The 27,594-nt window shown below is 46.5% G+C and overlaps 1 protein-coding gene across 1 annotated transcript in view; it reads right to left on the reverse strand.

Annotated features, from left to right (window-relative positions):
- Positions 1–3,924: 3,924 nt before the first annotated feature.
- Positions 3,925–27,594, reverse strand: part of CALCR (calcitonin receptor) — a 99,305-nt gene continuing 75,635 nt past the window's right edge. The window contains exons 8-13 of the mRNA XM_014940321.1: positions 23,716–23,869; positions 20,264–20,324; positions 20,097–20,163; positions 17,460–17,678; positions 13,887–13,928; positions 3,925–6,352 (exon numbers count right to left, since the gene is read on the reverse strand). Coding sequence (XP_014795807.1) covers positions 6,131–6,352; positions 13,887–13,928; positions 17,460–17,678; positions 20,097–20,163; positions 20,264–20,324; positions 23,716–23,869 — 765 coding nt within the window. The 3' untranslated portion in view covers positions 3,925–6,130. The remainder of the gene's footprint in view (positions 6,353–13,886; positions 13,929–17,459; positions 17,679–20,096; positions 20,164–20,263; positions 20,325–23,715; positions 23,870–27,594) is intronic.

Raw genomic sequence — 27,594 nt, forward strand, 5'->3', positions numbered from 1 at the left:
GTCTAATTGCCTAGTGTTATTTGTGGATATTGCTCAGTGATGATGCTTCACATTTAATGTGAAACATTTCTTAATAATATAAATTGTTCTGGGCCAGGATGTATTTTTCTCTTCCAGCATCTTTCTGTGAGCTGACCTCTGCAGCTCGGCTGCCTCGCTTCAGAAGCAGCTCTCTCTTGGCAGGTTGACAAACATTTCTGCCAACATGGGTTCTGATGAAGAGCTGGCATTTGTGAATGTGAGTTTAGGGGGAAAAGGGCCTTTGAGCTTTGTTGTTCCGAGGGCTGCTGACATCCACACGCAGCGTGGGGATGTGTTGCCTATGCCTGTTTTGCCCTTCTGACAAAGGACATTGTGTTCATCAGGTCATTGTGACACAAAGGAGATCTTAACTTTCCTGGTGACTTCTTCACAGGCAGTACCCACAGTGCTGTTCAGCGTTGTCTTGCTGCCCGGAAAGGGGGAGTTTCACAGCAGAAGCTGAGAAAACGAACAGCAACTGGTTGTTGGCAAAGTGTGCAGATACTACTGTATGGATTTCATGCATTTCATATGCTCATCTTTTATAGATGGGCCTAACTGATGGAGAAGGGTTCAGCTCTCTGAACTACATGAGGCATCTAAAAAATATGTGCATCTCCTTGCCCTGCTGCACATCAGACACTGTGTGACCTCCTGCAGTCACCTCCAAAGCTGCGTTTCTTCACAGCGAGAGAAAAAGAACCAGATTCTTGAAATCAGCGCAGACATCAGATGCCCTTCAAAATTGACTGAAGATACTTTTCTTTTTCCTCTTCAAGATAGGCTTGAAATTGGATTATGAAGAAAATCTCAAATGGCATATAATGAGAGTTAAGTACCTTCCTGACCCAGCAGAGCGCTGTACCCACCTCTGCTGCTATAAAATCATAGAAAATAAGCCTTGACAGACAGGAGTTTGACAGCCCATCCAAACGGTCCCTCTGCCAAGGCAGCTGAACGAGGCCTGAGTCATCCCTAACCCTGTCTGAGTCGATCTGTTCCATGAGACTCACTCCCAACCCCCTGGTTGGCCATCTCACCATGATGCTTCCCTTCCTGCAGCTGTGGGACGTGCTCAGTAACGACAACCTGAGCACCACTTAGTTCTGCTGGTGGAAACAGCTGCCCTTGATTAGGCTGGGAGATACTGATCTATACTTGAAATGCTTGTTTCCTCAGTGATGCTCCGAGTGCTCAGTAAAGGGATGCTTAAATATAGATTTGTGATTCATCTGGAAGTACCGACAAAATCCTGTGCTGCACAGAAACACCTGCTGACCGAGAAAAGGGTACTCTGAAATTAAACCTTGCAGGTACCCTAATGACTAGGGCTGCCACAGAACTGCAGGTGTCCAGGCAGCAGAATTCAGGCACCACCCCACATCTCAGGGCCGGCCGAGGGCTGCACCTCACTGCATGTTTGACTAAGGAGCTGATCGTTCTTCCTCCCGAGATGGTGTTTCTGACTTTCCCCACAGATGGCTGGTGACATCTGCTGTGTGGGACTCGTGCTTCCATTTTCCTGAAGCAGCTCTTCCTGGAGAAAGTACGATAGCATGTTGCAACGACCCAGCTGCCCCAGGAACTCAAAATTCCCAGTTTGCCACTACCATTAGCTGCGAAATTTCCCCCTTCCCCCACCGTGTGTCTAGCACTGCTTCCAAACTGCACATGGTCCACAGTGCTCAGGTCTTCTACGCTGCCAGAGGTCAGAGAGCTGAGTCCTCACACCCTGCACAGAGTCTCGTTGGCTGGGAACCAACTGCTGCTTCCATGTAAATGAATTTTAGGTTACAAATGTGTATATTTTTGAGCAGTAATCAAATAACTATGCATATTTAGCTTCATGAAGACACATCTGACTTTTAAAATTCCATGCCCTGGAAATGCAGACACCTTCACATTGTTAGCCTACAGGATTTGCATCTTTGAAAAACGGCTCAAATTTTTGTTTATTAAGGTTGGCAAAAGATGGAGGGGGATTCGGGAAAAAAGGACAGAAATTCACCACATCTGCACGGTTCGTTTCATCTCAAAACAAAGTTATGTTCTACGTTATAAATGCATGAGCACTTCGTACTGGCAGACTTTTAATTAAGGTAGTGTTATCGGTAAGAATTTTAATATAGAGAAAGTTGTCTACCTTTGTTGCTGTTTTATTTCAGCTAGAACATATTTAATAAGTAAACCAACTAAAATACAGGCCTTACTTTCAGCATTCCATGCACAGCAAGCCTTTTAATTTGTGCTGTGTTTCTGTAACTCGTAAGGAATAACAACCAGCATCTTTCTGACAGATTCAGTTGCTCAGACAAAGAAAACACACGAACCCTTTTGCCACAGCAAATGTTCACTAAACTGGGTTTCCGTGTGTTGGGTGTGTGTTTGAGAGGAAACAGACACTGCAGAGTTGGTTAATGTAAGCTTGATTTCCTCTGAAAATGCACCTTGAATCCACTGATTGAAGCGCCAGCTCTTTTCCAACTCCCAATACACCGACACATTCATTATGCATTAATTCTGCTCCTATGAAATGTATTAGAGACAAAGCACCCTACAGCCAAAACACTGCAATTATCAAGGTCGTACCAGCGTTCTCAGTATTACTGTCAGTAGCCTATGGAAATATTTATAAAGCAGAGGAGTGAAATTTACTGTAAGTGTGCAATGACAACATTTCAAACCATCATGAGATGAAGAAAAATAGCATTTTCCATTGGAAAATAGTCTGATTAGAAATTACTCAGTAAGTATCTCTAAAACACAGCCTTTCCTCCACAGCCCAGAGGTGATGCCAACCTTAGACTCAGTATGTATCTTAGGCCAAATTTGCAGTGGCTGCAAATCGTTATCCCTCCGCTGAAACCGAAGCTGCCCTAAAGGCTGATGGAACCACCATGTTCCCACCACCTGAAGCTCAAGCGGAGATCCTCAACCCCAGATCTCATATTGGCTCTTCAGAGCATTCTACTGAAGACACCAAGAAAACATCATTAGTGAAGAAAGAAAAACAACCACTACAATGGCAAAGCATTTCCATTTTGTACATCCACATGAACATAACAGACGGCAAAACAGCTCGTACTTACATGTTGCAAACATGTACATCATTAAAACCAATGTGTTTATTATTAAACTCTCTGCATTATGCACACTTCTGTTACAATCAGCTCATCTGTGTCTTCAGAAATGAGGAATGACTTCTGGAGCTTGCCAGGGAAGCCTGTTGTGCCCCAGAGCTATTCAGAAATACAGCATTCGTACAGAGCCACCTTATCATCTTTAATGACTAAATCCTCTGCTTCCCAAAGTTCACTGGTAAAAGTAGAAATAGCGATATGTGATATACTGCTGTCTGAAAAAATAACCGCCTTCGTGTTCCTTGAAGTCTGCAGAATAGGTATGTGGCTTGAAGGAACACACGGGATCTTATTTTCTTACAAATGTTCCACGAGATGAACCGTGAGACAGACTGTGGCACCGGGGACACTCCGTCCTTCCCCCGCTCCTCTGGCTCCTTCTGGGGCTGCAGCACCGGGAAGGCAGCGCTCCTCGGGTATGGAGAGAGGGAGCCCCAGCCCTCTCACAGGGCTGGCTTAGTCCTTGTAGACACGTAGAGTGGACCACCATTTAAGATTTACAAATGAAGAGTAGAGCTGAGGGTCTCGCTGTGTCACTGAGGGAAAAACTGAGCCTGGATGAGCATCAAAATGGTTTCAAATTGCTAAGGGTGAAAGAGTGTCCCGTTTTCGAGGCCAACGCCAAACTGTATTGCATAAGTCATTCCTGAGCACTGAAGAGAGCTCTTCACAGCTCATCTAAGGGATTGGTCAACAGGGATTTATCCTCTAATTTCAATAGGATCTGACATAGATTGGCAAGGTTTATGGCAGGAGCATTGGTCAACAGGGATTTATCCTCTAATTTCAATAGGATCTGACATAGATTGTCAAGGTTTATGGCAGGAGCAGTTTATGATGTCTGTCTATGGGAGTCTCTCGAGTGCATTCTAGCTCATGGCACCCAGTCCCGGGGTCCCTCCTCAGCACACCCGCAGGGTCAGGGCCTCCCTAACCCCCAAAGTTACCTCAAAGCAACTGCTATTTAGCTCAAGTGCCTTATTTCAGTTTTTCTCTTCTCCTTTACTATCAGACAAGGTCTGGATTTAGACTATTATAACCCACGATGCTTAAGTACCTGATGCAGCACTAAGGAGAAAAACCCTTATGGATGGAAGCAGCAGCAGAAATCCCAGGAGAGCAGCTGCCCTGTGGCATTCTGTCCCTCCTGCTCCTCTGCCACGCAGGGCAGTATTTTCACAACCCCAGGTCAGGGCTGGAATCTAGACACTTGAGACGAGCAAGTGCCACCCCTGTCACCTGCAGCTGCCCCCTCCTCGGGGTGTCTCCCTGCTCGGGCAGGGGTGGAAGCAGCAGGCAGGTGTCTGAGCAGGGAAAACAACGGGGACCATCAACCGTCCAGATTCCCTCAGAGTTAAGGACTGTGATGAGCATCCTGAGGTCGTTCGCATTTGAAACATCCCATGCACGTGTCAGCCAAAGGCAAAGGAGTGAGGAATCTGGAGGACAATTTTTCAGAGATATGCAAGAACGAATGACATTATATTCACTAAATATTTCTGAATAAAACTCCATAGGAGTCACAGCCCTGAAAAGCTTCCTTGGCACTGGCCTTGCTGCTTGCAGATTCTGCACAATTAGCTTCATGGGGGATATTCATCTGCTTTCTTTCTTTTGTGATTTTGCAGAACTTTTGCAGTGACAGTTCTGTAACTTCTAACTGCAAACCAGCTTCTCCCTGACCAGATTTCTGCCTCGGTAATCACATCAAGACTCTAACGATGCTTTGAATATGCAATAAAAGGTGCTTTTTACTCACAAAACTGTACATTCATCATGTTTCCCTGATGACAGACACACACATGAAATCATCACCTTCAACAACCAGGGACTCGGAGCAGCAAAGGAGTCTAAAAATAGATGCTTCCCCTGCTAAGACATTAGTTTCTCATTTCTTACCTGGGATCCTTTACTGCCACGATCATAATTTTATTACAGAGGCAAGCTTTCATCTAGCCTTCATCTCAGAATGGCTATTAAAGAAAATAATCATTTCCAAACAAATTTCACAGTTCATTCAGAGTGAAAGAATTGTGCCTTAATGATGAGTTTCTGGGCAGAGTAATAAGGTGACAATTTTTCCTATAAATAAATATTCTTCAACTACCAATACTGTTAAACTATTTTGAGATGCCTTCAGGGTTTCTGTGGCATCTTAGGCAGCCTAAAGACCCACTCTCTTTCCCTGAGGGTGTTGGGATCTTGGTGTACAATAACTATTTTACCTTCATTTGTTTTATGCACTCGCTAATGAGATTAGGATATTTTGGGCTATCCTTTGGGGATGGTTGTATTTTGGGCTATCCTTTGGAGATCATCAAGATTTGAATGCTTTGGAGTGACTTTCTGTTCATCTGTTTGATTTGTCTTGCAACACGCAAAATCTTTTAAGAAGTCATCAAGCTCATTAAAAGGGGAAAAGTAGAGGACTCCAAGCCAGTTACACCTTGTGAAAGCTGATAGTTCAAAATATAGTGTTAAAGAAAAGTACCGAAAGCAAAAACCGCTGAAAGTTTCCAGTTGCCATGTACTGGTTCCTTCTTTCCTCTTTGTTATGGCACGGTAACAGATGTTGGGTGGTCATTTCACATGGCTGGTACCAGGAGACGTGGAGGGGACACAGCTGTTGGATGGTCACCTCACATGGCCGGTACCAGGAGACGTGGAGGGGACACAGCTGTTGGATGGTCACCTCACATAGCTGGTACCAGGAGATGTGGAGGGGACACAGCTGGGTGGACAGGTCTGTGTTTGCTCTCTGCTGCAGAGCGCAGGGAGAAAGGCTGTTCCCAGGGCTGTGACGCTCCCTCTGTGCCACTGCTGACGAGGCTGGTGTGGTTTGACCATGATGTGTCCTTTACCTGGTCTTGCCCTCTCCCAAGTGACTTGGATTTCCAACTCCCACCCTTCTCCCCGCGCCAGTCACGAGCAGGATGTGCAGCGATGTCTCTGCGATGGCTGGTGCTGAGCTAGGCAGACGTCTCTCCAGATTTTAGTGCAACGAGTTCAGAGTCCTCTGCATACCTTCCGTTCAGCTGCTCGTTGTTGGAGTCGTGATGGTAGAGGTAGACGGGGACCTCTGTGATGGACGTGGCGGTGTAGGAGGTGGAGCGTGTGGAGCAGTGCTCCCGGCGCCTCTGCCCCCACTGGGTTTTGTACTGTGTCCATTGCCGCTTCAGAGCTCCTTGTACCTGGGAAAGCAGCACACAGTTAGGGTGAGGCATAGTCTAAACCCCTGTAATTCTAGCAAATTTCTAATTTGCTGCAGGAAATTTAAAAAAAAAAAAAAAAGAAAAAGGAAATAAAAATAAAAAAGAAAAATCTCCAGGCCTAATTCCATCAGGTTGAGTCTGCCTCTCTCCTCCGCTTTGCTCCCAGCTCCAGGAGCAGGAGTTGCTCATGGAAGAGGTCGCTGCACGGGAATGCAGCGGGATGCTGGGGTAGGAGAGGGACCGGGAAGGAGGGAGGAGGATTAAAATCCATCCGATGCTGCAGCTGGATCCTGGCCACGAATGGCAAAGTGTAAGTGTATTTCAAGAGCGTGCCAGGGCTAATTTTGTAGAGGGGAAGAGTTAGAGGAGTAGTACAGATAAACAAACATTTTGTTCTGGTAATTTGCGAAGAGCCTCTGTGTTGGCAAAAAAAAAATAGCATCAGTCATAGCCCTTTGCATAGGAGAGAATTCCAACCTTCGGACATTCATCTTCTAGGAATAAAATATTTTATTCAACGTTTACATTAAGACTGATGTTACATGTGGTGCTTGGATATGACTTCAGCTATCAAGTCCTGCAGGGAATAAGCAGCCCTTCCCCACCTGCAGGCACTCACTAGCTCCTTCCCAAAGGACGTGCTGACACACGAGAAGGGAGTGGGCAAACGCTGGCTCTGTTCATCCCGATCAGAGAGCCCATCCAGCCAAATGTGAGAACGGGAGCAGTTTGCCATCATGATCTGCTGTAAGTGACCACCCCTCTGGAGGAGGGCTGAGGCAGGAGCGGCTGTGTGATGGCAGGGGTGTCCCAGAGCTTCCGTGCCCCCGCTGAGCTGGATGTCGTGTTGGTTTTGCTCAGGGAATAGTCCGAAGTCACTCTCTAGGCTCTTGTGCAGAACAATGTCTTTGATTCATGTAGATGAAGCTAAATGACTTCAATATTTCCCAAGTCTCTGCAGTTCTGATCACTCCATTAATATGTATATAGTAAAATATCATCTACTTGCACCCACAGCTGCCTGCAGGAAAAGCTGTTCCATGTCACATAAGGACAAGGCTTCATAAGGAATTGCTATGAATCCGAGATGCTTACGGAGTGTGCAGGACTCTGCAGCAGGCCAAGAATGGATATTTCAATGGCTTTGGCTTTTTATTTTTAATCCAAGACACAAGCCAAGGTATGAAGACTGATGCTATAAATCCTTACTCATGCAAGCAGTTGCGCTGACTTCGGTATGACTGCTTGCTTGAGTAAACAAACCTTTGCTGGACTAGTCCTTTAAAACTAACTGAAAACAATATCCATGCCCAGTTTCCAATACTAGCTCTTTTTTTGCTATTGTTTAGCTTAAGAAAAAGTAGTTAAGAGTTCTCTTCACGTAGAGAAACGTATTCCTGTTTGCCTTCTCCTAACACATAAAGAAAAGAAAAGAAAACAAACGGCTGAGTGTAGGTTAATTAGATATTAAGCACAGAAAAGGCATATGGTTGCAATGGAAGTTTAATTGCTGAGGCTGCCGATATTGAGATTTAAAGAGAAAAGGCTGCATGCAGAGATGTTCCATACCACACCATCGCCGAAGCTCGTCGGTGAGAAAGAACTACTGCATGAAGGAGTAATGTGGTTGCAGCAGGTGATACAGAAATATTACACATGAAGTAAACCCTCTGAAGATTTTAGTCACTTTAAAATTGCCTTTAGATGTTAGAGTATGAATATTGTAGCTTGGTCATGGTAGAAGTTCTGGGGAGGGACTCAGAAGGATGAAGTGGGTGGTTTTCCCCACTGCCACCCTGGGCAGCAGCTGCTCCAACCCAGGGCTGGCCATGGTGAGGACAATGCAGAAGTCCTGGGTGTGCACAGCAGCTCTGTCCCCGCACAGCCATCTCCAGTGCTGCCACCACCATCATTAGTGCCTGCAACCTCTGGGCACCCTTCGCCATCGCCTCTGCCCCTGCAAACTGAACGTGTTGGCATTTCACAGCAGTTCATCCATTCAGGTTGGTCCTGGTGTCTTTAGTGAAGGCGACAAGAACATGTCCCCTCCTCTCCTGCAGAGACCCCAGGGCTCCGATGGCTCTTGCCTGGGGAGAAGAGCTGCTGAGAAGGTGATGAGCTCCTGCTGAGCTCTCCATCTGCCCTCAGCTGAGCTGGAGTCTGAGGTGCCACCAGGGCAGCCATGGGTCTGGAGGTGATAACAGGGTTAATTGAGCAGGGCAGAAGGTCACCCAGCTTACAAAGCCTGCTGAGAGGAGCTTGCAGTTTTACTCTCGGGAGGGAGTGACATTTAAATTGTAAATTGTCTGGTCAGGGAGAGAAGAGGCACATCCCTTCCAGCTCAGCCCACGATTAGAAGTGCCATCAGTCAGGGTTAAAAGGCTCCAGGGAGCAGCGAGAGCACGGGGTGGAAGCAGCCAGGATTTTATTCCCTGCGGAGCTGCCGGCGGGGCAGGAACCCGGCCACCGGCGTTACCGGAGAGTGCCAGCTGCTGTGCCTGAGAAAAACAACGTGTGGATCTCGATTTCTGCCATGATTCCGAGGATCTCAGATGATGGTGATTCAGCGCCAACTCAAACTGTTCCCGCATGAATTGGGAGTGTGTGAGCAGCGTCACTGACAATCACACACAGCCGTGATGTTCTGAGCACCCAGGGGGCTCCCGGGGACCCGAGGGTCAGGGTGACGCCTGCCACCCTCTGCTCTCAGACCAGGTGGAAGAAAGCAAAGTCTAAGGAACAAAGAGCCCGAGTTTATTTACTCACTCCTGCTCTTCAGGACTTGAAAGGTTTTTCTGTTCTCCATTAGCCATTCATGCCACTTTGGCACACAAGATATATGGCGGGGGTTTTTTTTTCCAAACAGACTTTCCGTTTTGTTGGCCAGTCTTGCAGTCTAGAAGCAATCTCAAGCCTGGAAATATGGTCTGGTGAGCAGAGTATTGCAGAGACCTCGTATCATCTGTACAACACTGTTGTTGTTGGACAGAGAAATTACAGTGCTGCTGGACACACAGATCTTATTTGAAATTGCACAAGGAGATCTGTCATTTTAAAGGTCCAAAACAAAGCCATTGTTTATGTGTTCTTCCACGTGAATGCAGGCAGCGGTACAGCCTCTCATTACTATTTTTATGTCTCTTTCTATAGCTCAGCTCATGGTCCTAAAGGGAGGTCGGTGAGGGAGGAGGCAATGAATGCAATATACAGCACTGTCAGGTGGTACTGAGTTTAGCATTGTTTGTCCTGGCTAAACTTCATGTGTTTAATCTTTGAAGTTAAACATTCCGGTAGGAAAAAGTAAATCCCAGAATATCCAGGCTCCTGTGGTACTAAAATTAATCTCCTTGCGCAGAGTGACTTTTCCCACGGGAACTCAGTGTGTGCTCTGTGGCAGCAGACACGCGGAGCAGATTGGGGGGAGCATCCTGGCTCTGTGGCAGCAGACACGCGGAGCAGATTGGGGGGAGCATCCTGGCTCTGTGGCAGCAGACACGCGGAGCAGATTGGGGGGAGCATCCTGGCTCTGTGGCAGCAGACACGCGGAGCAGATTGGGGGGAGCATCCTGGCTCTGTGGCAGCAGACACGCGGAGCAGATTGGGGGGAGCATCCTGGCTCTGTGGCAGCAGACACGCAGAGCAGATTGAGGGGAGCATCCTGGCTCTGTGGCAGCAGACACGCGGAGCAGCTCGGGGGGAGCATCCTGGCTCTGTGGCAGCAGACACGCGGAGCAGCGCGGGGGGAGCGTCCCGGCGGGGCCAGGGCCAGGCTGTGTCTCTGGCCGTGTCACACCTCCCACAGCCCGGCCACACGCAGCCCCTCTGCTCCCTGCAGCCAGGCTCAGCCTGGCACCGCCTTCGGAAGGACCTCGTGCCACCTTGGAATCAATCTGTTGCTGCTCCTCCATAGGTTTTGTGCCTTATGTGTCCACACCCTGTGTAACTGCAGGAGCACAAGGGCCTCGGAGGAAGGGGGTCATAATCACAGAATCACAGAATCGTAGTGGTTGAAAGGGACCTCAGAGATCATCGAGTCCAACCACCAAAAAAAAAAAAAAAAAAAAAAAAAAAAACACAAAAAAAAAAAAAAAACAAAAAAAAAAAACAACAAAAAAAAAAAAAAAAAAAAAAAAAAAAAAAAAAAAAAAAAAAAAAAAAAAAAAAAAAAAAAAAAAAAAAAAAAAAAAAAAAAAAAAAATCCACAAAAACCACAAACCACCACCTATCACCTAAACACACAACAACCACCAAACCAAAAACCATCACCCACCCACACAGCACCCCACCACAAACCAGTAATCTTGGGCACTAGAGCATGCCCTGAAGAAACATGTCTACACGTTTCTTAAATACCTCCAGGGATGGTGACTCCACCACCTCCCTGGGCAGCCCATTCCAATGCTGGATAACCCTTTCAGTAAAGAAATGTTTCCTAATATCCAACCTGAACTTCCCCTGGCGCAACTTGAAGCCATTACCCCTTGTCCTGACATCTGTAACTTGGGAGAAGAGACCGACCCCCGTCTCTCTACACCCTCCTTTCAGGTACTTGTACAGAGCGATAAGGTCTCCCCTCAGCCTCCTCTTCCCCAGACTGAACAACCCCAGTTCTCTCAGCCTCTCCTCGTAAGACTTGTGCTCCAGACCCCTCACCAGCTTTGTTGCCCTTCTCTGGACCCGCTCCAGCACCTCAATGTCCCTCTTGTGGTAGGGGGCCCAAAACTGGGCCTTCCACCGTCTCTTCTGGCACAGCCCAGCACAGCTACTCCAGTACATGAACGTGCTTGACGTTTGCTGGTGATGTGCTGCTGCAAGGAGCACCAAACTGTGCCGAGTCTGTATCAGAGAGGTGTCATCTTCGAGACTCTGCCCACTGTAATGGGAAATTCTACAAAAACTTCCCTTATTGCCCAGTAAATAAAATTTTCTATAAGAAAATAATGGAAGAGCATTCTCAGCATCCCTGTCACTGACTATGTCAGGCAGTCTGCAAGTCTGCAGCAAATACAATTTTAAAAATGAGTGTAGTGGTGAAAAGTACCCAAGCACCAACAAAAATCACACTCGACATGTCTGGGAAACCCAAATCCCCACGGCTGTTTGTTCTTCCTTCCTGGCACTGATGAATGTTTGCGACCAGCAACTCCATCAAGGAGCCATTAATCCTGCATGCAGCCCCAGCCACCCGCAGGCACTTAAACCATCCATGTGATCGCTTGTGGGAGCAATAGAGTGCAAAACTGGAAGCCGCATTTCCATATTTGATTCATTTTTATCTCATTTTGGGCATCATCGTTTCCAGATGTGTCCCCTTAGTGACGGCTCGCTGACAATCCAGGCATCAAAAGTGGATATCTGGATGAGAGACTCCCCCGAGGAAGCGGTCGTTTTGCTGCCGACTGCCAGAGGTGTCAAAAAGGCTGTGGGAGGTGCCGGGGGGTTTGGTGACTATTTCTGTCACTCAGGATTTGTACCCAGACTGCGCAGCCCCAGCTCACCTGAGGAATGACTGGCTGCTCTTACAGCTTCCTGATGGGCAGCGCGGGTCCACAGAGCATCTCTGAGGTCGGATGTCTGAACATCAGGTATGAATATGGTGTATTTTCTTAACCCAAATTTCTTAACTCAAAAATTCTAAATTAATTTAATACAATACTCGATGAACAAAAGAGAGCTGCATATTTACTTTAGACTAATTTTCATTCCTTTCAGTTTTCTGCCCAGCGCACTCTAGGTTAGTTCATCTGACAGGGAAACTCATCCACACCCTGCAATCTAATTTGGAATTAAATGACACAGACGGTCTGCCATGATGTTGGCAAGCAGATGCTCCAGATCCATTTGTCATTGGGTAACCTGAAAATTGTATTCCTGGAGATGGAAAGGCAGATACACTTCTCTGACCTTGTGGTGTTGCCAAAAGTACTTTGGAATTAGAGCTACCTGATGAGACTTACCTAAGGAACAAACGGCCTTTAAGAGAGTTTACACTTTCAGTGCATTTTGTTGCTGCCTTTCCTCATTTTTAGCATTGCTACAGCCTTTCTAGGCACAAGTCCATGTGTTCTCATTAGAGTTGGAGAATTGCAGAGTAAGTGATCTTTTACTCTAAAGCTATAAAACAACAAGCAAATTTGTTTTGCAAAATCTAATCTGAAAAAAATGGAAGGAGCCACTGGGGAGGATGAAGAAGGAAGAAGGCAACGTTGAAGCAGTGGGAAGCCCCTAATCTTTTCTGTCGTTGCATTTCTCTGTACATTCGTGTGGCAACATACAGCTCTGTCGGCAAGTGGTGGCAGAATTTAATACTCTCTGCCGTCCTGGAAGTCAGCGAACCAGCCAGTAGCACCTTATCAACAGATAACTTGCTTCAAGGCACGACCAAAACATCCTCACAGTCACATCATCACTGGGAATTTGCTACTTTCTAATATTATTCAGGGGTAAACAGAAGCACATACCGAGTGTCAGCATCACAAAGCCTTTTCTGTACTGAATTCATCTGCTTTTGATTAAAAAATAACTTTTTAAAGGACTTTTTAGCTTTTCTGAAATATGCGATGTTTTATTTTGCTACAGTTGAATGCTCCTGATGTATTGAAAATGAATTTTTCTGCTAACCGTCTCTGGAAAATGGCTTATTGTAGCAATTTAAATGGTTCTTGACGTATTTTTACCAGCTATTTTTTTGTTAAAAAAGTAGTGAAGCGGACTTAAAACCATCTGTAGGTATCTGAAATATTGATCCAGTTGTAGGAGAATGAGAGACATTTTTGCCTCAAGGCTTTTTATTTCTCAGTGACTGGGTGAGAAACCTGACCTTAAAAAGGCCAGTGCTAATCCTTGAAGGAGTGAGAGGAATTGCTCCTGCAGGCTCCTCTGCTCTGACAGAGTGGTGGGGGTTGGAAGGGACCTCTGGAGAGCCTCCAGTCCAACCCCCTGTCAGAGCAGGGTCACCCAGAGCAGGTCCCACAGGAACGTGTCCAGGGGGGTTTGAATGTCTCCAGAGAAGGAGACTCCACCACCTCTCTGGGCAGCCTCTGCCAGGGCTCTGCCACCCTCACAGGAAAGAACTTCCTCCTCATGTTCAGATGGAACTTCTTATGTCCAGGTTTTGCCCGTTCCCTCTTGTCCTGTCCCTGGGCACCACTGAGAAAAGCCTGGCCCCATCCTCCTGACACCCACCCTTTCAGTATTTATAGGTGTTGATCAGATCCCCCCTCAGCCTTGTCTTCTCCAGACTAAACAGACCCAAGTCCCTCAGCCTCTCCTCACCAGAGAGATGTTGTAGTCCCCTCAGCATCTCCATAGCCCTCCTGATTCATCTGCTCAGAGACACTCAAGTCCTGCTCTGCTCAGAGCTTTCCAACCCGTGCTCTGCTGTTTGTATACGGAGAGTAAAAAGCAACTTTGTGTGGTTGGGAAGCAGCACGACGTGCTTCATTTCTGCATTAATGAACACAAAGTGACTGTTTTATAAGTTCTGCTCATTGGCCGTATGGCAGATGCTTACCTCACCATTGAAGAAGCAGAATATGGTCGCCACAAGTAAGCCCTATGAGAAAGGAAAAGAAAAATGGTTAGTGATCAGAATATATAATTATTTTTGTTGCATTCTTTGGAAATTTGGATGTGAGGGTTACAAAATAAAAATTAGTGCATTTCCTCTGCATCAGAGACACTTCACCTGACCTCCCCTTATGCACTGCTACGTTACCACACTGATTTTTGTCTTTTTGACATGTTTTAATATTTCCTTCTATATTACTAGCATTTATATACAATCTATTTTGTCTATGAAGTTATTTTTGTACAAAATGCAAACTGTGTGTCAGGATAACTGAGCTTGTCTGTGGGGCACCGCAGCAGATGGTGAGGATGTGAAAAGAGGTATAAATGGTCAGAAAAAGTTAAAAACCCCCACAATGGGCGAGTTAAAAAGTTAGGGCAGAGGAAAAAGAAGAGAGATTGCAGATCATAGCTTGGTCCTAAATGGCTTAAAATTAATTTAATTATTGCTGCAGTTGTTCAGATAGTATTTCAGTCCTGCTCCAAGGGCCAAGCCAGGGACACGAGGTGAGAAAGTGTGAAATGAGCAAGAGAAGGTTCTGGCACACAGAGCCTGCCGTTCGGAGTCACGTCCTTAGGCTGGTCCGTGCTCTAAACTGCACTGGCTCCTAGTGAAACAGCATTACACAGCATCAGTGGGAGCCAAACGCCTTCATTTTAAATTACTTAAAGCAATTATTATAAACTAAACATATGGCAGTTTGTGAAATTGAGGGGAAAACGGCAATACAATAGTTTGTGTTCCCAAGGGCTGCTCTGAAGAGCTTTACAGCTGTATCTTTTGTATAAACCCTCATTTAACTGCTTACCAGTTAAACTGTATCTAATGCTTTGTAAAATGTCTTGGACTGCCAAGTGTATACTTTGGACCACAAATATAGGGTAAGTAACAACTGTTTTAACAAAATACTTATATATTAGAGATGCATAGGCTGGCTTGAAGAGGGGCTGACCCCCTGACTTTTGGCAATTACTTTACGCCAATAAATCTTCCCTAATGCAGAATTTGTAATTTGACATGACTTCCAATATGAACACAGAAGAGCATGTGTGAGGAGGAGGAAGAATAGACATAGTGAGGAAAAGACTGTTTCTTTTCATGTTTTGGAGAAGCAGTGAGCATCCTCAAGAAACTCCAATCCCAGGGCACAGTGTGTGATGCACAACAGTTTGCCCATAAGCTTTGGCTTCAGGAACACCCCAAAGTCAAACAAAATCTTATGCCTCTAAGGCAGCGCTTTGTCAGACCACAGATTCCTAAATAAAAAAATTAGGCTAGGGGAGCAAATGCCTCACTTCCCGGTGCCCTGTGCCGATCCTCTCCTGTGCTGGGTGTGCTGTGGTGATCTGCAGAGTCCTGCAAACCATCCGCAGCTGAACTCCTCCTGCCTGCTCTGGAGACTCTCTCTGCTTTGCCAAAGCACGTTTCTGTGAGCAGCAGTCAGACGCATGGGAAATTAAATGGATCTTGATCTTGTCCGGGAGCAGAGCTGCTCGATGGACATCCCACCTGGGGCACGGCAGGTACAAAAGGCGCCAGGAGGAGAGAAAGAACCAGAGATTTTTCTAAGCCTGTTCTTCAGCGAGGGTGTTTACGGGGAATTTGGGAACTGCAGTTCACCTCAAGGCAGAATTGCACCTGCACTACTGAAGTGAACCCATTTTCCGTGCCCACTCCTGTACGATATTTTAATTCCTCTGCTACATTCCACAATTGCTCTACTTCTCTTCTGTCGGAGCGTCTAGTTCCCTTAATGGGTGTTTTCTCCAGACAACACCTGACAGAAAAGCTAGAGAGGAAGCTCTGCTGATGCCTCAGATCTCACCAGTTCTCTTCTGGTCGGGAGGGAGCTGAGAGCAGTTCTGGCTTCCCGCTGTTCTGAGACCATGGATGTTGTACATCTTCTGGCTGAAGAAACTATTCTCTCTAGTTTGTCCCATGCAGGTTTCACTGCTCTTCTTCCACCAGCAACGGCCCCCTGGGCTCTGCCATCTATTGTTTCTATTTCTATTTCTTTATTTCTATTTCTGTTTCTATTATTTCTATTTCTATTCTTCTATTTCTGTTCTTATTTCTTCCAATTTATACATAGTTTTTTGCCCATAGTTCAGAGTACTATTGTTATCTTCAGCTGTCTAGACAGCTCCAGAGATGCCTGTAGCACACACCAGCTTTGTCTCTTCGGAGCCAGAATAATGATAACTTTACAGTGGATCTATTAAAACATGTAACAAACCGTAGGTTAATTATTTCATGCGAGGCCCACAGGTTAATTCTCAGATCTCTTTGACATGGTCTTCCCTCTCCTCTCTGGCTGCTGCTGACGTTGGCTGAGGTGCAGTTCCTACTGAGGAGGACACCCCCAGGTCAGTGGTACCTCTCTGCCACTGTTGTTAGAGTGACCTGTGCTCTGCTGTCTGCTGGGAGCAGGGTAACACCGGCTGCGGCATTGAAGGCAGAGATGAAAAATACATTTATTTTGAGATTAAGGCCTTTAATGACTTCTTCTGACCTTCTTTATTTCTGGAATGGCATGAAGACCAGATAAATGTGGCTTTTGGCAGAAGCATGCCTTAGGGATTGTTCAGAGTCAGCAGCCCCAGACCTTCATGTACCTTATTGATCCCAGAGAGAGTTTTTCCCTGTGTTTAAGTGCCTAGACTGGTGCAAGGACATTCTTTGCTTGACAGGCATTTAATTTCTATCTAACTCTCCTACAAAACCTGAGTGTCTTGAAGAGAAGTTCCAGAAATTTGCTCAGGTTAAAAAGAAACAAAGAAAAAATAGCTATGCAGATCCCGCAAATTTACATGGGTTTCTGGTACCTCAGTTGTTTTTCTTATAGCTTCTGTCTCCATAAACCCAAGACAACATATATACATATATGTGTTTATTCCTGAGCATGTCTATGGCATTAGTTTCTGCCCCAGTTACACACTCTGTTGCTGTTTAGGCTTTAGAAAGTTTTGAAATTAGTAATAATGCAAAGAAAAAAGAAACAGGAAATAAAACCCCCACTTATGTTGTCAAAAGCAGTCCTATGACCTTAACTTTGCACAGAAGGAAAAAATGTTTCTGGTTTGGCATCACAGACGATATTTATTTCCCTTTAAATGGAGAAACAGATGGAATGAATACTTTCTAAAGTGAATTGAAATATCTTACTAGTTTTAAGAGGCTACTTTTAAATGGGGTAATTTTGCTCTGTAAAGCCACACAGAGTTAAATTTACAGCCCTCTGTAATCTCAGTTTTCTCTCCTTAGTTTAGAAATAGTGCCATCTGATCATTTTTGCTACGTTTTTCACCGTTTCCCCTATCTTGTGGCTGTGCTGTATGCAGCAATGCTCCCCATGCAGGGGCAGATAACCCAATAACGCGAAAGTGCTTGGAAAAGAACTGCAAAACCACGGCCACGCTCAGTTTGGGGGCAAAACAACTGGCAACAGCGTCTTTGGCTAAATTAACTTACTAGCAAGCACCTCACCCAAGCTGGAGCTGCTACTGTATAACATACCTGGTAATGCATTAATATATGCATGATGTAGTCGTATATTTCCCCAGCGAGTCGGTTCTCTGGTCTCCAGGGAATAATAACAAACTGAATTCCCAGTAAGGGCACCAGGATCAAAGTGGCTCTGACAGCCTTCATGTACATGTTGGACTCGGCACGGTGGGTGTCTCTCAGCTTTGTCACCAAAACTCGGACGATATTAAGCAAAAAGAAAAAATTGACCTGCAAAAGCAAAACCATTATAGGTGAAAGCATTGAAATTAAAGAGACATTCAAAATAAAAATACAGACTGCATAAATGGCAATAAAATGTAACTTAGCTTTATCGTAGCTCATAATGGGCAGCTCCTTGGGAGCCAGGAGCTGGGAAGTACTTTGAATGTCTCCAGAAAAGAGATGTTAAGCTGCTCCACACGCTCACACTAGTCAATACTTCAGGCTGATGTAGCTGCAAGATTTTTTCTTGAGAAAAACCTGGGCTACCCCTTGCCCCCACCAGACTGCAGGGACCCAGAGAGAGCTCCCTGTGGGATGCGCTGAGGGATGGGCAGGACGTTCCTCCCGCAGAGGAACGTGGAGGGAGGACCCGGGCTGATAACGAGCCCAGGGGTGCCCTCTGCACATCCCGGGTACCACAGACCTGTCTCCAGTGCACCCACACCACTCCTTTCCACTCTGCTGCAGTAATAGCAAGCACCTGTGCTTCAGAACTCAATAGCTTTTTTTTCAGATGATTTTTTAAAATAAGAGTGTAAGTTGCATAACTTACTTAGATATTTTAATAGCCCAAATTCCATAGATACATGAGAAATTTCAGTTGAATCTTGCAGAACAATAAAACATGAATCAGTGAGCTTTCGTAAAGCATCTCATCATCACTTCTTAACTACTGAGAGACCTTTCAGCTGTTTTACAACTGCGCCCTACTGGAAAAAGGAATAATAAATTACTTCTGAGATCCCATTCAACATTAAATCTAAACCTTATTTGCCATCTTCCTCTGACTTCACTGACTCTGCTTAACCTTCACTTTTAGAATTTCTGGAAGTAACTGTGAGAAGTGGAAAAAAGACTTTACAAAGGTAAAAATCCTCAGCTCTTCTGTCAGTCTATTCCTGAGATTTTTGTAGCAAATCAGGCAGGACATTCTGTAGACATTGACGTCTTTGTAAGAAAAATAAGACTGAAAACGGCGTAAGCACAATCCAGAAATTATAATGCCTAATTTTGAAAACAGTTAGAGATTGCTCTTTTTGCATAAAAACCCCAGCCCCTCCTTTTTTTCTTTTTGGCCAAGATACACAGACTTTGAGCACGGTGATAAAAATAAAAGTTGAATGGCCTTTCCTAGAAGTTAGTTGGCATTACAGCAGCAGAAGCAACCAAAATTGAACCCTCAAACCCACAGTAGATTGATTCCATGGAACAGCAGACTCCGTATGGCAGGGGGGAACTGGCTGCTTCGCAGTGCTGAGGTGCACGACGGCTTCTCAAGAAAGGGTAGAAACACTTTCAGTTTTTTTGGCTAGTAGAGGAAGGATGGTTTCTTTATTCAAAGGTGATGCAGGTATTCTCCGCCCTACTGTTTCATCTCCCAGGTAATGACTGCAGGTAGTTACTGTCCCTGCAGACATCTGCAAGCAAGAGGCAGCTCCAAAGCTGATGGTGGATCCTGGGTGACACAGAGGGGAGCCTGAAGCTGTAGTTGAGTAAAACCCCTTCTGTGCCTTTCAGGAAGCTCCACGTTACCGTGCCCAACAGCAGCACTGGCACATAACATGCTGTATGTGCACACAGTGCCCAGCTGCACTTTGAATCTGCTCCTCCTGGTCAGACAGCCCAGTCTGGGCTGGTTTATTTCCCTGCCTTGGGACCATACCACTTCAGTGACCAGCAAAACTCAGGCTGAGCGACCAGCCTGCGCTCATAGAATCACAGAATGGACCTTAAAGCCCCCTCAGTTCCACCCCCTGCCCTGGGCAGGGACACCTCCCACCAGCCCAGGTTGCTCCAAGCCCCCTCCAACCTGGCCTTGAACCCCTCCAGGGATGGGGCAGCCACAGCTTCTCTGGCCAACCTGGGCCAGGCTCTCACCACCCTCACACCAAACAAGTTCTTCCCCACAGCTCAGCTCCATCTCCCCTCTTTCAGTGTCAAACCCTTCCCCCTCCTCCCATGGCTCCCCTCCCTGATCCAGAGTCCCTCCCCATCTCTCCTGGAGCCCCTTGAGGGACTGGAAGGGGCTCCAAGGTCTCCCCGGAGCCTTCTCTTCTCCAGGCTGAACACCCCCATCACTCAGCTCACCCTGGCTGGGGCAGAGCTCAATGTCCCATCAGTGTCACATGAACGCAGCGCGTTGGTCACAGATGAGTTATGCTGGGAGAGAGCGACTGCCCTGATTTTCAAAAGCAGTTAGTGATTCTGTTTGCCTCAAAATCAGATTCTTTACTGGGAGTTCCCTTTACAGGACTTCTTTCTGAAAAGCATTGACAACTTGTCCCTGTAACACTGAGCAGAGAAAACTGCTAGCTACTTCTAAGTTTTGACCAAAATACTTAAAGTGCAGAAACTTCTATTCAATATGGGTTAGCAGCATTTCTAAAAGAATCATTAAACTGCGACAGCAAATAATATTCTTACCAATAGAGCTGCCATTACAGGTCCATGAACAATATAGAGCAAGTGCGTGTCAACACTCATCCAGCAGCTGGAGGGGAAACACACCATCAAAAGTTATTATTAACTCAAGTAAAATCTGTTACAGTTAAATAACACTAAGTTCCTTCAAAAACAGCCGTACTACTCACTTGTCATTGAAGTATTTGGCTCTTGCAACAGCATGAATAGATGCTGGCACTAAAGGGAACCCTGAAATGATTAAAGTTACAGATCAGTCTTGATAATTTTTGGCTTGAATTTCATGTGTCACACTCACTAAGTCTCTTGTCTGCAAAAAGACATGTCTGTGAAATGACAGCTTTCAGTGGAGAACTGCAGCCCCATTGCCCCCGGGGCACCAGCACCCCCTCCGTGGTGGGATGCAGAAGGGAATAACGCTCAGGGTGGGATGCAGAAGGGAATAACGCTCAGGGTGGGATGCAGAAGGGAATAACGCTCAGGGTGGGATGCAGAAGGGAATAGTGCTCAGGGTGGGATGCAGAAGGGAATAACGCTCAGGGTGGGATGCAGAAGGGAATAACGCTCAGGGTGGGATGCAGAAGGGAATAGTGCTCAAGGCAGGGGGACGGGAGCAGCGAAGCCCCAGGGCCACGCTCTCCCGGGGTGTGACAAAGCTGCTGTGGCTTGTGGGGAGCGGGTGTGAGCCGGCAGCGTGGGAGGGAGGCAGGGACCAGCCCGTTCCCAGCAGAGAATTCCCTCGGGAAAGCAGGGACACTGCTTAAAACCATGCAAATCACTGTTGAGCAAGAGAGGGCCACGTTAACCCGGGTGCCAGACTGTGGAGCAAGGAACAGCATCATGAGGAGCGGCTCCTCTGGAGCCCAGGGCGAGAGAAAACCCTTGGAGCCAGGAGTGTTCTGGGGGACGGGGATTTGGGATTCCTTCTGCGGGTCCCCAGCCCCCGTGCAGCCAGGCACACACCATGCAGAGTTATCACAGCAGAGCAGAGCTGTGAGTACCACGAATCCACAGCTCCTGCTTCATCTGTGACGCCTCAGGGGAGGCCACCGCTCTGCCAGGGAGCCCATGGCAGCACATTCGCACGAGGAACCTGCCAGGCTTCACACATTGGAAGCTTCAAACTCTCACTTCCAGGCTGGCATTAGGAGGGATGAGCTGGTCCACTCCTGAGACAGCCCAGTGCCCTGTGCTGCGCAGAGAGCTCTGCAAACACCCGCAGCAAAACTGCTGCCTCTGCCCTATCAACCACACAGGCTTCTTCTGAGCTTTGGATATTCTATAATTACGAGTAAAAATGTGTGGAAATGTCCTGCTGACACTGATTAGTCATATTGTTCCTCTGGGTGTTAGTGATCTCAGGAACAATTTTACAAGAGACAGAGAATCCTGAGCCAAATTCTGGGGAAGTCTCACCTCGGAGCACAGGCCAGACACGGCTGGAGAGAGAATACAGTCAAACACGTATGTAAATAGGACACTCTGATGTCTCCAGGCATCTCTTTAAGCAACAGCTACTCAGTCTACTGCCAAAAAAAGTTATTACTGCAGTTTTCCTTGGGAGGAAAATGGAGGTGTGGGAGAACAAACTGGATTGCCTTCTCCTTTAGATATTGTTAGAAAATGATTACTTGGCCTCTGGCTGCAGAATGCCTTTTTTTGAGTGATGATACATGGTAGAACAACAAAGAGATCAGAACAGAAAGAAAGGAGCCTCCAGCCTCAGGGTGATCTTACGGGATTGACAGCTTGAGAAAATCCTTTGGATTTGGAAATGGAGCAAGACTGGGCCAGTTTTGTTGACAGATTGAAGCACAAATTTTAAGGGGCCTTTCTGTAATAGCAAAAAGTGTTCATCTGAAAGCTCTGGCCTGGAATATCATGAGTAGGGAGCTCCACATGATTGCAAGGGGCATTTTTTCTCCTGCTAAATGCAGTAGCCCGGAATATTTGGCCCAACAAACTCACAGGCAAATCTTGAGAACACGATGGAAAGTTATCCTTAGTGGGTACAGGGTAAGAAGGCCCCGACTGTGCGAAACCTCCAGCTGCAGGCTGGACGGGCTCTTTGGGCTGGATGTTGCTCCTCTCTTGGAGTGGGCCAAAAGGCAGAGGCACCGAGGAGCAGAGCACCAGGGCAGCCTCTCAGACCTTGGTGGCACAACATCTATCACTCCAGAGGTCCCACCTACACATGGTAAACAGGGAGCAACGCAGCACAGGTCTCACCCCAGCCGTCCCAGGAAAAGGTATGACATTCCCTCCAGGTCAGGCAAGGTCCTGTGTGGCACAAACTGCAATTGTGCTTAATTAGGAAGGCAATGTGTTTCCCCACTGTCCAAAGAAATAACACCCTTCTCACTTTTCTGTGGGTGGAGCTGCCTGAAGCAGTCAGACATGAGCAGGGATGCACACACTTGGTACTGCTTTCTTGCCCTGCGTAAGGGTGGTTTCCAGTGAAACACCACCACGTGAAAAAGGACATTCCCAGTAGTTCCCAGAGCAGAGGCTACCTGAATGCAAGAGTTGAAATCATAGAATCACAGAATGGTTAAGGACAACGTTTCACTTTGCTGTTACCGCCTACACGGGACCTGATATTGGGTGCCTAACTAGAGGCTGAAGTCAGAGTTTTAAAGTTCTTCAGAACATTTAAAACTGGGTCATTTTCCCTGATCTAAGCCATTGCTATTTTTTCTCTGGTTAAGCAGTAGGGTTATTTTTTTATTTTCCTAATGTTGAACAGGTATAACATCTCCAAAGAGGATGGAAAATATAGAGTAAATTCTGTCTGCTTCAGAGTGGGGTTGCAAGAGACGAATGCAGGGGAACACCCCTCAGTGCAGATGAAGGTCCCTCCTTTGCAGCTCAGCTGCACCAGTGGTTTCAAAATACGGGGAGCAGCTCCAGAAACTGGAAGGAGGCCAGAGATTCATGGTGCCCAAACAGGAAAAAGGTCTTGATAATGATTTTCTGTCAACACTGATGCAGACTGGATTTACAATAGTGATTCAAATGGAAAAGAGACTGCATTCAACAGTAACATATTGCTTGCATTTTCCTCAGCCCTGAGACCAGAGCAACCATCTGCTCCTGGACAGGTAAAACAGTATCTTCTTTAAAACAACATCTGCTGAAGCATATCTGGTCCCAGGTTCAGTTCTGGTTCCTCTTTCTACATGTTGTGTTTGTCCACTTTGGGAAATACAGATACAGATTTTCCTCCTTTTCATTTGAGAATAAATATACTTTTTATAGATACTGTCAGAGATTAATATTTCTGCATATAAAGTGACAAAAATAGACAAGTTTTGTCCAGAAGAAAGATGTCCTTGTATAGAAATCTATTTCTCTCCCAAAGCTTTGCTTAACAAAACCCAAGCATTTCTTTCAGCAAATCCCAAGATGCAGCAAACAATGGATACCAAGTCCTATTGATTTTTGTAGGTCTGTAGGCCCTTCAAAATAAATGCAGTCAAATTTAGGACCCAAGAACTCAATCTTAAGCCACGATCTAGTGGTATAAATGCAGCAATTCAGGTGTGCAGCTGCTAGAGGCATTCAAACACCTGAAAGAATTGATCTGAAACAACAGTTATAACTGAAATGACAAGAGACATACCCCAGCCCAAGAGGTAATACCAGTGCAAACGCTGCTCCTCAGCAAACACAGCCACCACGATCAGCGTGTGCAGATAAATGCCTTCACACAGCATCCAGAAGTAGTTGCAGCCCAGCATGTACTGGTGAAAGAACTGCAGCACCTTGCAGCTGGCCTGTGGGAGAAATGAGGTAACGTCACACACCTGACCATCGTTGTGCAATTAAGCAGGTGAAGGCAAAGGTCACTGCTGGGCTGTAAGGAAGCCCAGGGGGATAAAGACCCCCCAGCTCTTGCTGGGTTTGTGCGGCACCTGCCAGTGACAGGGATTGTAAACTTTTATAAATGAGATGAATGGAAAAATCAGCCTTCAGAGAACAGAAAAAATGTATGAGAACAGCACTCCAAAAAGTACCACATACAAAAATACCCTTCAAAATCTGCACGTTTTTTAGAACGGGAAGAAGCAACTTGATATGGATGTACAAAAAAGTCTGTGAAGCAGAGAGGAACTTAGAGCTAGCTCCATTTGGATGTGGTGGCCGTGGAGGAAGGGAAAGTGTGGTACAGTTACCAGGAACGTCCCCAAAGCCAGGTAACCACCTAAGCACACAGCTCCTTTGTGGCTCTGGAAGGATGGCCAGGAACAGACCATTTTTGGCAGAATACAGGCTGGCAGGAGGCGGTCTCCTTGCTCACAGACCAAGCCTCCTGCCACGTGTCCTCACTGCACCCACAAACACAAAAGCTGAGGAAAGTTCTTTCCTGATCTGCAGGAAAGCACCTGAGAAAAAATCTCCTTTATTGTTAATTTTCCCTCCTCGTGAAGGCAGCCTGCAATGGCCTGAGATGCTGGCTACCTGCTCCCGGGCAGGAGGGGTCACTGGGAACACAGTCAGTCGTGTTCTCCTCTCCTGCAAATCCCACCGAGAGTCACGTCACTCCTGTGATCCCCTCAGCTGTGACACGCAACAAAAGCACTTCTAAAGGATGCCAGAACCATTTCACAGAGAAGAAATAAAATAATTTATTCTCCTTTCACAAGGAGGAGGCAGAACTGGTGTCTGTGATGTTTTGCAATATATATTGGTGCAGTATAACCACTGTTGATGTTCCAGCCCTGTCAAAGGAGTCCCAAAGGTCCCTCTGCCTACACAGGACCCTGCGACTGTGCAGTAACGTACTTGGCTTGTCACACTCCTCAGCGAGTCCAGCAGCCCCTCGTCACACCGACTCGTCACTCCTCTGCCAGGGTTCTCTTTGGTAATAACCAACAATAGTTAATAACTCATGGGCAGAAAGCTGCAGCATTAATTACTGTTACTACCCATTAGGGAAAATCAGACCAAACCACTCAGACCAGATAAACCCCAGGATACTATCTTCGACAATAATAACAAAATGTAATGTGAAATAAACTGCTAATTGCTTTTTAAGCAGGTCTTCCAAGTAATTCAAAGTCAGAGCGAAAAGGCTGACCCCGTTTTGGCACAGGAAAGCTGTACAGATTCCCGTGAGCCCCCATCCCCACGATGCTCCCCTGGGCGAAGGGACTCGGGTTGGGAAGTCTGTCACCAGTCCCTGCCAGCTCCAGAGAGCCTGCCCCACGGAGAGTCAGGGGAGATTGTCCCTCAGTGGGCACAACAAAACTTCTCCCCCCAGATGCTCACGATCCACTGAAATGCCCCCGGCTGACATTTCAAATAAATTGTTAAGAATAGGCCAACTGTGGTTATCGATTTTAAATCAAGCCAGCCACGTGGGCCATCACCACGGCTGTGCACTTCTGTGCTCAGAGGGAAATAAACATATTTGACCTTATCGTTCTGGTCCCTCTTCACCCCTGTGGACCTCCCCAGTGCAGGGCAGAGAAGGACCCTCCTCGAGGAGAGTCCGTACTGCTGCCACAGAGGCCAGGCGTGATTTATTCAAGTCCAGTTTGAAGGCAATACAATACATTCTCAGACATTCTTAACTTTGCATTTTAAAGGAGTAGCTTGAAGTGTGATCACTGGTCTGCCTCACACATTTGTTTGTTTGAATCTTTTTTCTGGCTATTAGAACAATATTCTATGAAAATATTCTTAAATTCCAAGTAACCATATGTTACACAAATAAGCAATAAAAGGACTTTCCAAAGCAAGACAGCGCTAAGTATTGTAGCTGTAAATCACCGGCTATCAGAATGTCGTACCATTATACAATATATCTACTATGAGTCATCCATTAAATTCTGTTCCAGTCAGAAACCTGGCACGCAGGGGGCTTGGGCGAAGATTAATGTTTTAATATACTTTTAAACCATTTACAGAACAAAATGTACACAGTTGCTCAGAGGGATCCCAGATTTTGTGTTACAAGAAAGCAAAATATGAAATTAAACAATGGGGGATGTTTTTAACAGCATCCGTGCCCATGTCTGCGCCAGCACAAAGCCCCCAGCCCAGAGTCAGCCATTCTGGACCGGGATTAATTGGGCCACATCCGCACCCCCCCGCATCCCGGCGGCCGCAGCCACTGCTCTCCCAGGGCTGGTGCTCTGGGGGACATCCCGGGGACCCCGGGGAGCACCCAGCATCCTGGCGTGGTGGGGGGACTGCGGGAAGCACCGGGCAGGGGGCAGGCAGAGCACACCCCAGACTCCTCACCCAGCAAGTGTGGCTTCCGAGCTGGAGCAGGTTCTGGGGAAGGCATCGCAAGTATGAGGCTGTGACGGAGGAGGAGGGCAGAGAGGCCACCAGAGAGGGACACTGAGGAGGAGGAGACAGCGGCAGGCAGGGCAGCCTAACAAACCAGTACCAGTAAAGACACTTTGATCCCCTTTCATTGATTTCTCTTCTGTTTCATGCTGCTTCTGCTTGGTCTCAAATACCTTCAGGAGGAGCAGGGTGGCTGGGTCAGGACTGAAAACGGGCCTTCTGAGAGGAATTCTTTCCAGAAGGGCCCTTCTTTTGAGGGATTTTGAAAAATACACTTTCTGTCTGATTCACACTCAAATTTCTCACATTTTAGGCAGATCCTTTTAAAGACACATGCTAAGGAAAACTTAATATGGAGTATAAACTCCAAATTAAACTCAAGTGTAATCTGAATTATCTTGAATGAGTAGTTGGTTCTACAACAGCAAAGTTTCTAAACATAATTGCTTTATATTCCCTGAGAAATATCAACACTGAAGCTGCTTCAACATGCTGCTCGTGGAGGAGGCCCTGCATGGAGAGCTCAGGAGCAGGAGTTCATTTGGAGATGCCATGTCCATACAGCACGGCACAGAATCCACCAAGAAGGCAAATGTTAGCATTTGCACTTGTTGATCTGACATTTAAGGAGACACTACTTGACATTTTTCCATGCCTGCCTCTTTAGGAGCTATTGATGTATCATCTCTTCAGTGTGCAGTCTCTCAGATGCACAGGGAACTGTGCAAGTGACAGAAACTTATGGTCACCCAGGTCCCATCCTACTTTTTTACGTCGCCTTCACTTTGTAATCACAAACCTTTCCCATCTCTTGAGGAAAACCAAAGGGGAAAATGATAAAAAGCCTCAGTAACACGTGGAGAACTGAATCAGTGCCAGGACTCAGCCCAGCACAGCTCCACACCAGGAAAGACCAACAGCCTTCCAGGGGCAGCTACGGCTCAGTTCTGAGGGTAAAACGAGTACACCTTCCTTAGGCAGCAGTTCCGCAGCTGTGTCATGAATTTCAGCAACCCTGGAGTGGATTCACTCATTTTGCACACACAGCCAGCATGTCCTTTTCTGTGACAACCTCATATAAAACCCCAGTTGGTTGCCGATGGCCGCTGCGGCCAGGCAGGAGAACTGCAGTCGGTGGCAACCAGCTTCGGGACAACAATGCATTTGGCAGCACAAAGTCCTTTCTGGAATCACATTTCTG

Source organism: Calidris pugnax, unplaced genomic scaffold (genome assembly GCF_001431845.1).
Source record: "Calidris pugnax isolate Ruff unplaced genomic scaffold, ASM143184v1 scaffold76, whole genome shotgun sequence".
NCBI classification, from domain to species: domain Eukaryota; kingdom Metazoa; phylum Chordata; class Aves; order Charadriiformes; family Scolopacidae; genus Calidris; species Calidris pugnax.